Here is a 13,127-nt window from a genome sequence, read left to right on the forward strand (position 1 = left end):
CCAAATCTGTAAATGTAATGTTTAGGAAAGTGCTGCATCTGTTAAAGCAAATGCTTACACTGCATGAAATAAACAGAGGTAGATGTCAACAGTAGTATGAAAATATCAGTTTTTTTATAGATTAATAGAACTATTGTGCAGACTACTGCAGGTACATTACTAAATAAAAACATGAATGTTTTTGTACAGTAATTATAACTGGCAACTGAGATGGCATATAACACAATACAACATCCAATAAGAGTGAAGATGTATGTAATACTTAAAAGGAACATAAAATAAATTAATAAATACTCGGTAATAAATTAAATAAATAAAAAGTAAAGCTCAGGTGAGACATAACGCAGACTTTCTGCTTGTTCAAAAACACAAAACAACAGCACTTCACCAATAATGTACCTGTAAATGATGACATCTTGACCTACATTTAGATTACAATTTGCATACTACATCATGATTTTACTTGCACTTAAATACTTACACTTAAACAGTGCAGACCAAATTAAACTGCCTCTCTCTCTCTTAGCTCAGACGGAATAAAACTGTGTGGCTGCTGATGACTGAAGCTCAATCTGGCCCATCTTGAACTGCAGTCTATGGAGCCACCGCAAGAGGGAGGAGCTGTGGCTGGATGTTGTGGCTGAAGTGGTGGAGGTGGGCTGGGCAGGGTCGGACGGTGGGGCAGCATTCTGACAGGCTTGGAGTCGCACTGCTAATTGCCCAGGTAACTGTGAGGGAAGCAACGGCCATGCAGAGGTAATTAATGCATTTGTTCCAATTATTATTATTATTATTTATTTATTTATTTATTTTTTGCAATCTCCAAACAATTTTATTCATACAGTGGAGAACAATCACTTGTCAAGGAGTTCATAAAGACTGCTTCTAATGCTGCCACTACAAACAGTGTCTCTAAAATTAATTACATCTCCTAGAGGCAGCAAGAATAAACCAAGAAAATACATACAGTAACCAAAATTCTAGGGGTTAATGTATTCAATATAATGTCTTTTCATCATCATTTCATGCTGCTACCTGACTTTTTCACCTTAACTCCTTGAATCTGAGAATTTCTTATCTATTTTATTTGTGATATCTCCAGACAGTTTTTTTTTAACTAGGGAGAAGCTTTCCAAGCTTGAGGGACAGCGCTGCAGGGGATGTATATGTACATTCTGGGTTTTTGCACTAGTGTTTGAAATTGAATGAGTCCAGTTTTGGTAGGAGATTATGTGCCACTGTCCCTTCTAAGTTCCCATATCTTGATACCTATCCCCAGTCACCGGCAAGCACTCAGAGAGGGAGCATGTGTGTATCTTCTGATCTTGCTCACCTCACAAAGTGCATTATCAGTATGAGGGGGACAGTTAACTATGAAATACAGGAGAAATGGTAGCAGCAGATCCATATTTAACAATGAGTATGTGTTTCAAGAAAACAGTCCTAATGGACCCAGGATCAAATCCTGGCTGAGGCAGGTAACAGTTTAACCCCTTCGTGGCCGCCGGCGTCGAATGACGTTTAGCCGATAAATGGCCGCAGGCGTCGTTTGAGCGCGACGTATAAAAAAATGCAAAAATTTTTGGGAAGTGAACAAACTTTCTGAATGTCTTCACACTGACCTACACTACACTCCCATATACCTCATCAAGCAGTTCAGAGCCTGCCGCTGTGATGAGTGGATTTTCGATTTTTTCGCTCCTGGCCATGCCTAAACAAGCACAACTACACCCATTATCTTGACCCAGGCAGAACATATCATCTTTGTCCTCTCTTGCAAAACACACACAACCACCTGTTTAAGATTGTGAAGTAATACAGGCACATACTAAAAGGACATGATAATAAGTGATAAATACATTTTTGTCTTGGTATCTTTACCTATTTGCTCAGGTTTGCTGTAATGGTTTGGATCATTTGATGCAGTGCAAACCTGTAGAAAACTGTGAAAACCTTCAGGAAGTGAACGAAAATCTGGGACATGAGCCTGACCTTGACTTCACCATCTCACATATCATCTATCAGTTCACCACCTGCTGTCGTGACGAGTGGATGTACGATTTTTTTGCTCATGGCCATGCCCAAAAACACATAGTTACACCCATTATCTCGACCCAGACAGAAAATACAATCTTTTTCCTCCCTTGCAAAACACACACAACCACCCTGTTTACGAGACAGCAATATATATTGTGAATACAACAAGGTAAAATGATAAAGATGAACGTAAAATGATAAAGATGAACATGTTGTTACAGAAACAATACATTTCCCCTCTCTGTAAACGTATTTATTTCTACTTTGTATCTGTATTCGTAATAATTAGACTTATTCTTAGTTCTGGAACTGCATTACGATTCTATTTTTAGCCATGCTCGTGGTGTGGGAGCTCGAAGTTGCGAGTCAACTTCCATATTGCTAATCGGATCTGATGCTTCACTTTATTCTCCCGTGACAGAGTCTAGCCTTGAAGGACGTGCAGTTTTCTCATTTAGGACCGAAAATTCAACTCTTTCGCTCCCTTTTCCAAGCATGGGCACAACGATAACGTAAAAAATAACTCAAAACTACCATAAACATATTTTATATCAAAAAGGTGAAAAAGTCTTCATAACAATAATTTTTTCCAGCCATTCCTAACAAATTATGTACTGAAATCATTCGATATCATAATATCTCATATATGCACAACATTTCAGCACCATTCGCATTGTTTTGGGAGGTAAAAAACCAAATAACAACACCTGCCCAGTTGCGTTGCGGTAGCGCCCCTGGGCGGCGGATATCGGTTGCCGATATTTCTGCAAATTCCGTGCTCCATTGCAAGCCACAAAATGCATCTAGGAATCTGGGATTTGCACTGTTAGGTGCACCTGAACTTTCTCTTCAATATGGCAAGAAATAAAAATTAATTTTCGAAACTTAAAAAAATGGCCCTGACGTCAGCCTGGCATGCACGGAAAATTCCGGGCCTTTGGCCACGGAGGGGTTAAGAATCTGAATTTCGTAAAAGCAGACTTTACTGATCTACCAGAAGACCCTCCGACATGTTGTTAAAGTATCTCTGCTAATACCAGTGCACCAGTCATGTATGAGACAGCCCTAGCATGTATTCAATAAGGACAGTGGGTGTTAGCCCCTGCGTAGTGATGTGGAGGTGTGTAGGAGGACTACTGGGCCTTGGGATAGGCCCTGAAGCCTTTGCCCAGACTTGGACACATAAAAAGATCATAATAATAATTACGGTAAATACTGAGTCAGTTATAACATGGGTAAGGATATGTTTTTGACCAAGATTCACCCACTCAACAGTCTAGAAACAAGTTTCCAATCCACCTAAATGGGTTCCTAAACCTTTAGTACCCTATCTGACTGCTTTCTTTTTTAACCTCTGGATGTAACAGGAAGAGTAATGAGAGAGGGGATGTATATGTAGGAGGTGGGGAAAAGCCAGAATTTCCAACTCACCTAAACTTATTTCTCGTCTGGTTTGAGTCATCATCACTGGTCTCCCCAGAGACTGAGGGACAGCTGGTGCCCCTTGGCACTCACTCATCACCATCAAGAATAGTTACACTGAGCAGAGGAGAGCAATGGAAAGAGGCAGTGGGAGAAAGCACAGGCTAGGAGTCTGACGAGTCTAGGGTGAATGGTGTGGGAGGGAGATGCAATGGAGATGTCCACCTGGTGGAGGACCTAGGATTGATTTCCTTGCATGTGATTGACAGAAGGTAGTGATACTTGTCTATCTGGCAGCCTTCTTCTCTTGAGCAAACAACTCTAGGTAGTAGTACCTTCCTCCATAACATGCACCACTGGGTTTGGTCCTTTTCAGGAATGCGGTCAGTGACTTGGTCGACTACGTTGAGGATCTCCTCTTCCTCCTCCAACTCTGACTCTGACCCCTGGACATGCACCCGATGATCCTGAAGGTTCATCCACTCATTTGACAGCTCCTCCATTTGGCTGGCCAATATATCAACACTGTCCGCATCTACCTCCCTGAACCCTGCCTCATGGGACAGGTCAAGGATGTGCCTGTGAATGTCCTTGAGAATGTCTCCAGCTGATATTCCTTAACCTCAAGGAAGCCTGTGAATGAAGGGGTGAACATACTCTGGCCACACCTTCCACCACACACCATTTTAAATTGAATGTTAAACCTCCTTCCAAGTAGGTGTATTGTCTATGGCACTGCATATGTTGTAAGTTTTATAATTTGACCAAAACTTCTTGATGGTACTCTGATTTTCCAATCACATGCCTTTACAAGATGCTGCATCGTATGGTGGAGGTGCAAACCCTTGAATGTCACTGTGCTGCATATCCTCGTCCAACAGTTTCAACAAGGATGTTGTGTTTGAGGACAGGAAAACAACCTCATTGTTGTCCACCCAGTCACCCTTGGGTGTGTGATGGCTGGGTGCACTGCCCACCATAAGCAATCTGTTTGCAAGGTTGTACCACCCAACATACTCTTAAAGGATGGGTGACAAATAGCCTGTGATGTAACATGGCATATACCTGTGGTGTTCCAAGCCTTGGTGTTTGATTTCCAAATCACACCAAAACTTTGGGATTATCTGAATGGTAGATCACTGGCTGCTTAAGTCTGACATTGCCCTTGGCGTTCCCCCCTAGAATGAGTATGATGCAGGCCTTGGCTACCTTAAACCTAGCATCAGCTTCTCCTAAGTGGCCATATAAGTGTTGGGCAACATTCTCTTCCAGTATAGTCCAGTCTCATCAACACCTGCTTGGCACTGTAGCCACCGTCCTTGATGGTATCAGGAAATGCCACCACAGCTATGTGGTCCATACTGACAGGCCCGCCAGTCAAACCCATATGCTACAGGACAGCATGCCCCTTGTCTAGCTCAATCCAGCCCATCCTGGCCTTCAAGGGCTCCTATGGCTGGATGCCAAGCTTGACTCCCACAGAAACAGCACTTTTATACAGATGATGTTCAGCTCCAGTAGTGCTTTCCTCCTCTTCTGGTTCTGCACCCAGATCAACAGCAGCAGCTCCATCTCCTCCATAATGGGGTCACAGGTATTGGTAATGCATTTAACAGTGAGGGAGGAAACCTACTCACCTGAAGCTAGGATGGCACTGGCCTTCTTTACTGCAATTGAGACAGCTGACTGGAACACTGCAGTCTTGGTGATGCTGCTTGTACCTTGGTTATCCTTATGGCACTTAATAATGTCTAGCTTCACTTCAAGGGAAAGGTTTTTCCTTGGCCATTTTGCCTTCCCTTCACTAGGGCCTGCACCTTCTGCACCATGCTTTCCACTAGGCCCAACATGATTACTTGGGGTTATGATATTTCACTCAAAAATAAATAAATGAAAATAAAAATCCACTTTAAATTGCACAGTGTGATGTCTATGGATCACTTGCACTGCACAGTTACAACTGCAATAGTTCAGTGATGTTACGTCACGTACATGGATGCTATGTATCACGATGCAAACAAGGAGACATCACAAGCTCTGCATATGTAGTGTAATCTGAATGTCATGGCTGGCATCCATCTTGGCTGGGATAAGTGACAGTCAGCCTGCATGTTGGTGCACGTGAAGGGTTCCAAACCCATTGTGCTCATCATTTAAGCAAAATCATAATGCTGCATACTAAAAAATGGTCCTAACTTTTTAGTCATTGTATGAGCAATTTATCGTGTACCAGTTCATCACAAACTATAGATATCCTGTTGTGTTTATATGTCAGCACTAAAATGACTACCGGGGACAGGTTTGCTGTGCCTTGGCATCGCTTCTTGTTCAGTTTATTTTACAACCATGTGTAACAGTTTATATGTTGTTATGCAAGCACTATAAGTAGAAAATTTAAAATTAAGATTTAAGAGTTGCATCTATAAAAATTCATGATTATTATTCATTTGCCTGCGTCATGTCCAGGTGCCGTATAATTAGTACAGTATATACTGTACTTGAGTCTGAGTCAGAGTCAGAGTTGCACTTGTAAAATTTCTGGAGTCGGTGTCGGGAAATGTTATCACAGACTCCACAACCCTATGTTGTGGGTAGGGCTGTGAGAGGTAAACCAAAAAAGACCTGATGCAAAGTCATAAAGTGTGACCTCAGGGATATGGGACAGAATAAGGAGGCCGCCAGAGATCGAGCAGCATGGAGAGCCACCATTAGGTGACCAATGGCAAATGTATGCAAGCATGCTGAAGCCTTTATTAATGAAAACAAAAACAAAACTGTGGGGTGACATTCATTTAATCATTTAACTAGATTTCTGTCTTCTAGATTTTAATCTTGCTAACTCCAAATTATTTTACTATGCTCTGGAAATAATTCTTAACTGGTGCAGGGGATTGGATACAGGTTTTATTAATGCATTCAATATTTTTTGTATGCTGAATAGGCTAAAATAAACTGGAGGCAGCAAGAAGACACAGTACAAAAAAAAATGAGATCTTGAGGCACAATGGGTTAACAGTGCCAAGATTTCCTGTCATCCTCAGTATAAATAAAAACCACTAACTACTGTATTATCACACACACACACACACACACACACACACACACACATTTTATGGTGTAATAATACTTCCTCCCTCCCTCCCTCCCTCCCCCTCTCTCTCTCTCTCTCTCTCTCTCTCTCTCTCTCTCTCTCACCTTGGTGTGATGAGTGTAGAGTACTGGAGCCCACAGTGGCAGAAGCCTGGCTAGAACGGTGGAGTGACATTCATGTAGGGCTTCCATCAGACTCAAGAAGTGCAGGTTCACCATCTCTCCCAGCTGACTCCATGAACAGGGTATAGCATGCAGGGTGGAAAGGAGGCAGGATGGTTGGATGGTAGGGAGGCAGGTCAGTAAGATTGGTAGGGAAGCAGGAGGCAAGTTGGTTGGGTAGAGGAGAGGCAGGGTGGCAGGGAGGAAGGGGAGAATGAAGGTGGAGGATTTGGCAAGGAAAGGCAATGGAAAGATGTGGTAGAGTGAAGGTGAAGTGAAGGTAAGAGTAAGGGTGAGACAGAGGGTGATTATGGGGGTAAAGTATTTGGAAGTGAAAGTACGTGGAGGAGGGAGGTTAGTTAGGGGTGAGGATGGTGGGGAAGCAGGAAGGCAAGGGTGGTGAAGATTGGGATAGGCATAGGTTAGTGTATAAGGGACGGTGCAGATGAAAGATGGAATAGGGATAGAGGAAGAAGGCAGTGAGAGAAGAAGAAAGAGGGAAAACCATAGATAGGGTGGTGAGGGAAAGGTAAAAATTGGGGATGGAAGAGGAAGGGATACAGTGGGATTGGCAGAAGTAAATATGAGATAGAGAAAAGAAAGAAAAGTTGAATGGGTAATGGAGAAGCAGGAATAAGATAGGGGTGGAGGACGGATCCAGGAATGGCACACAAAGGGGTAAGGAGAAGCAGGAATGGGAGTAAACAGACAGTATTAATGGCATTTTTATCCACATTACTTGAACAGAAAACAAACATACACAGACAGACACACACACACATACACATTCATGTAACATCCTCATCATACATACATCATAACCTGAAAACTTCAAAACCAAAATATATAAACTTATCAATAAGCATTCCAGTAATATGGATCACAAAACTGGCAGAAAATTCTCATCCATTCATACAGTGGGGCCTCAAACAAAGCATCTTTATGTAGAGCACTGTGTGTGTGTGTGTGTGTGTGTGTGTGTGTGTGTGTGTGTGTGTGTGTGTGTGTGTGTGCGTGTGTGTGTGTGTGCGCACTAAAAAAATTACTCAGTTTTGATCCAATTTTAACCAGACTTTGTAGAAGGGTTCTGGATCATCTGAACAGTAAACCTATGTTTTGTAGAATGGTAGATCATAGGTCAAGCTTATACAACAAGGTCAACTTATCGAGTGTTTATCCAATTTAGACCAAACTTCCTGGAAGGGTTGAGTATAAGGCAAGAATGATGGGAGTCAATTTTGGGAACACTCAGTCAAAGGTCAAGGCCACATGGAGAGGTCAAAAGCCACTGTCACAAATGCGGGTCATTGCAAACAGTTCTCCTCTGATTTGAACTAAAGGTGGTGGTAAGGATAAGGGTCAGGGAACAACAAGGCAATTCAGTTTTAAGACCTGAATGGTCAAGTTCACAGAGCAAGGTCAAAGTCTGACTCATGTATGTGTAAGTGAACATAATACTTAATCAGTTGTGATCAGATCTGAATCAAACTTGGTGGATGAGTTGAGTTTCACTCAGAAGAATGACCGGTTGTTTTTTAGAACACTGAGTTAATGGTTAAGGTCACATGGCAAGGTCATCTTAAAGTTTTTATCCAGTGCTGGCTAAGCTTATGGAATGGTTTAGGTTATCACAAGGATAAAGAGATTCAGTTTTGAGAAAAATCAGTCAAAGGTCAAAGTCACAAAGGAAAGTCCAAAACTTGTGGTCACTGGTGAAAGTAAATTCAAATATATTTGATCCAATATGAACCAAAGTTGGTGGAAGGATTAATCAAGTTAGGTAAGACTGAGGAAATTAGATTTTGAGAGTCATATGTGGAAGGTCAAAGTTCCAGGACAAACTCAAATACAGTATAGTAGACCCTCGATATAACAAACTACAGGTATACCTTGATATACAATACCCCTAGATGCAATACCCCAGCTTAGTGATGGGGCAGAAATACCACCATACCCTGCCTAACAATGGCCGAATCCCAGTTTAACGATGGGTTTTGGCTTCTTTTACCGATTTTGATGATATTTTAGACTAAACTTGTGTGTTTAGGTTGATTTAGAAACTGTTTTTAGATTCAGATTAATGTGTTTTAGCAACAAGTGAGGTGAACACTGTCACTTTGGGGTACAATTTACTAAGCTTGATTTTTTTCCAGACTTATATTTGACGATTTTCAGATTTTATTTGTTGGTTTTAGTGAAATATTTACAGGTGTTAGGCTTAGGTTAACTTCTTTTACAGCTGTTAGGCCATTAAGCCTGGCTTTATACTTGTTCTTGGGCTCATTTGGGTTGGTTTTGGACTTGGTTGAGGGGAAACCCAAGGCTGAAAAATGCATCCCATTACAGTACTTTACATGTTAAATCTACTCAAATAATACCCTGCCTAACGATGGGTTTTTACCTAACCAACTGCATCATTAAACCAGGGTATATCTGAGCAGTAATTGGTACCAGGCCCTTGACATTAAAGCCGAACACCAGGTTGTTCAATAATTTCCCAGGCGTCATGGCTTTTACCAAACAAAGACAGTTAAATACAGAGCACTGTTTGGTCATACACTCGTACACAGTAACATACTGCTAGGTCTATATGGCTCTTTTTTTCAATACGTGCTCTGTTTACTACCTATATGTTTATTCTCACCTCTCAGAAAGTAAGAGCAATGCAAATAAAGACTACAAATAGGCCTTGGATAAATCTATTTTCGTTTACCATGCCACGCTGATCGATGTTTCCCGCACATCCATTCTTTTACCAAACAAAATTCGTAAAATGAGCATAACATTCAGGCAGCTCAAGGTGGTCGTTAAAACTGAAATTCGTTAAAAGAGGGTTTGGTATATCAAGGGTATACTGTCTATGACCCGAAGACTGGTTGGTAGGAGTGGATGTCTGTCTCTGAGCACTCCTTGTTTATACTGTACAGTACTGTACTTGCTTTTGCCAGATGGTTTTATTTAGCTTAAGAGAGACTTTATAAACCACAAGGGTTCATTATGGTTCTCATTAACCCTTTCACTGCTAAAGCACTCTTAAGGTGAATGCAGTAATTTGGAAGCTGCAAGAACAAAATATAAAGGATGTCCTTTGGCCATAGAGGTTCAAGTTTTCTTGAAGTAACCAAAGGAAATGAAGCTAACACCCTAACTTATATATAGAAACATCCAAAAACATCACATCCATATCAGCATAACACATTCCTCTACACTCACACCACAGAAGCCCAAGTCACCCTTTCCTTTACATGTCCAAACATACAAAAGCGAAATCAATCATTATAAAAATAAAAAACTTAATACCCCTTCACTGCAGTGATGTCATTTTTAACCTTATTGCTGCTACTTCCAGACAATTTCTTTCAAATTGGAAAAGACCTTTCATGGTGAAGCAGTTAATGACATCTTTATCTAATCCTTCCAGTCTGAGAAATCTCTCCAGTTATTTACAACTGTCTGGAGGTGGCCTAATGAAAATAATATAGATATCATAATAATGAAGTACTTAGATAAAATACAGCAAGTAAAAAGTATGCTTACACTCTCTAATGAAGCTGCGGTCTTATGCTTTCTAACCATTACAAAATATTCTATGCACTTCCACCCACAGATTCAACAGACATTCAGAATTCTTCAGCACCTACCATAACTTACTGAAATGAACCTAATAAACATAAATTGTGTTTTATACAATTATTTAGTATACTACATCAACTTAATTTATTATTCCACTGAAATTACCGAGATAATGGCAAATTAACCCCTTCAGAACAATGAAGTCTTTTCTAACTTCAGTCTTTCTCCTGTCAAGTAATTTTATTCAGCTTAGGAGAGACTCTCATAGTGAAGGGGTTAGAAACTAGGGTATCTACATTAACTCCATCAGTACCATTATTTTATTTATTTATTTATTTATTTATTGTGGTGACCAAATGAGTTTAATCACCATGGGAATGGCTTGCACAGTGAAGGGGTTTGAAACACCATTAGCCCCTTCAGTATGATGTTTCATCAATGCCAGACAATTTTAAACTGGACTGTCTGCTGTACTTAATTTTATTCCTATTTCCTGCAACACTAAGTAATTTCAATCAGTTGACAGAAGGAATTTTGTAATATGTATGTCTTGTAGTGGCAGAAGTACTAAGAGGGGTTTAAACAATAGTATTATTGTATTCCTGACACCAACGAATAATTTCATGTACAGTTGGCCAAAGAAGTAATGCCAGTCTCCAGAAGTTTTCAGCCAGTGATACAGTGCACATTCTTCTTTATATGTCTACAAGCTGAAACATTATTCCCCAAAAATGTAATGGAAAACAATGCCAAAATACTTGTGCATTTCAATTCTGTGTATAGTTATGAGTTAATTACGATATTGGGATATCTTCAAATGGAATTACTTGAAATTTCAGATCTACTGCTCAGAAACAATCAGGAATAATTAATGGAGTCTAAATCTAGTATGGTAACAACAATTCTTTAGCAACACAAGACTGTAAAGGATATTTTTTGAAATATGCAATTCAGATCTGACACTGATATTAAGAAAACCATTTCTGTTAGAACAATGCAGAATAACTTAAAGTCATATACTGTATTTCCATTTCTGTTTTCTCCACAAATGACAGAGAAAAGTGGGAAGGTAGCATAAGTTAGAAGACAATTTTAATGTTAAGCAACAACCATGAAGGGAGAAAACTATTACTCAGTGACAAACAGTTATTACAATGCATTTGGCCAGTTATCCAGAAAGGGAAATCTTACATTTTATCTAAGCCAGATGACTATATATGAGTGAAAAAATGTAAACAGAACCTCAAAAATCTGCCATGAGTCACAGCTCCTTGGAGAATGACAAACATGTCATAGCCTAGAATCCTCAGAGTCTAAAAGAATGGCAAGAGAAAGCTTGGGATCGAGGAGTGCCTGGTTAGGGTGGTTATGGCCATGTATGTAGGTGCTCACACCCAGGTGAAGGTGAATGGAGATTTGAGTGATGAGTTTTCCGTGAATGCTAGTGTGCATCAGGGGTCAGTCTTGAGCCCCTTGTTGTTTATCATCGTACCTGAAGCCCTCTCACCTGACTTCAGAAATGGACTCCCGTGGGAGATGTTGTATGCTGATGATTTGGTGTTGATTGCAGAGAATGACGGGGAAATGGAGGAAAGATTTAGGAAGTGGAGAGATGGTATGGGGCACACAGGCTTAAGAGCAGTAAATGAAGATAAAACGAAAGTGATGGTATGTAGGGCTGGGGGCAGTACTGTCAAAGAAGAGGGAGAGTGGCCATGTGCGATTTGTCACAAAGGCATGGGAAGTAATTCCATCTTCTGCAGTGTTTGTGATAAGTGGATGCATAAGAGATGTAGTGGTATTAGAGGCAGACTGTGAGATAATGCTGATTTCATGTGTGTGATGTGTTGGGGAGAGCATGTGGAGATTGCCAGGCATGAAAAGATTGAACATGCTGGTGAGTCTCTTTTAGTGTGTGCAAGAGTTTTGTTATCTGGGAGACATGTTATGTGCTGGAGGTGGGACAGAGGCTAGCTCTGTGGCTAAGATGAGAAGTGGTTGGAAGAAGTTCAGGGAGCTGTTGCCTCTCCTGACATTCAGATAGCTCTCCCTCTATGCTAAGGGATCTTTGTATGTGGCTTGTGTTAGGAGTGTAGTACTGTATGGTAGAGAGACCTGGGAAGTGAAGTAAGAGGATATTCACAGGCTCCAGCATACAGCAATGGCAATGATTAAGTGGATGTGAAGTGTGTCCTTGAGTGCAAGGCCTGGGGGGGCTAGGTTTACGAAGGAAGAGTCTAGAGGTAGGATGGAACTGGAGTTATTGATGTTGTGATGAGGAAAGGTAAATTGAGATGGTTTGGGCATGTGGAGAGGTTGGGGGATGATAATTAGGCGCAGAAATTGAGAAGTGTTAATGCTGAGGGTAGGGTAGTGATAGGTAGACTGATAAAGACCTGGGACATGGTAAATGAGTGTGACCTTACCTTAAGGTAAGGGACTAAATAGGGAAGCTGCCAGGGACTGTGCAGCATGGACAGCCACCATTAGGTGACCAAGGCCGATGCATGCAAGCATGTTGGAGCCTTCAAAAAAAAAAAAAAAAAATGAAACAAATCACCCAGTTCAAAATTTCCTGATCAGTATTTTCAGTTCAGAACATAATGGTATGAAAAAAGAAGAAACAAAATGGAAAATGTGTGCTCCATTGCAAGATTTTGCAAACTCATAGATAGATGTTTAGGTCTTCTTTACTGCCTAGTGTAAGATAGTAAAATCTGAAATCTTTAAAACTTAATATACTTTTTGTAAGTAAAAAGGTAACACGAAATATATCATAACTGAGGGGAAGAGAATAAGTAAAATGCAAACATATATAGCTGCTACCTCATGTAAGCTATTAT

General features: G+C 40.6%; 1 protein-coding gene across 1 annotated transcript in view; it reads right to left on the reverse strand.

Moving 5' to 3' along the window:
* Positions 1-527: 527 nt before the first annotated feature.
* The window catches only part of unc79 (UNC-79 domain-containing protein), a 384,753-nt gene continuing 372,153 nt past the window's right edge, over positions 528-13,127 (reverse strand). The window contains 2 exon segments of the mRNA XM_080272838.1: positions 528-728; positions 6,655-6,777. Of these exon segments, the coding sequence (XP_080128964.1) occupies positions 528-728; positions 6,655-6,777 (324 nt within the window).

The sequence above is a fragment of the Coenobita brevimanus genome, chromosome 51, assembly GCF_032717465.1.
Source record: "Coenobita brevimanus isolate Jiangsu-jjx chromosome 51, ASM3271746v2, whole genome shotgun sequence".
Classification (NCBI taxonomy): Eukaryota; Metazoa; Arthropoda; class Malacostraca; order Decapoda; family Coenobitidae; genus Coenobita; species Coenobita brevimanus.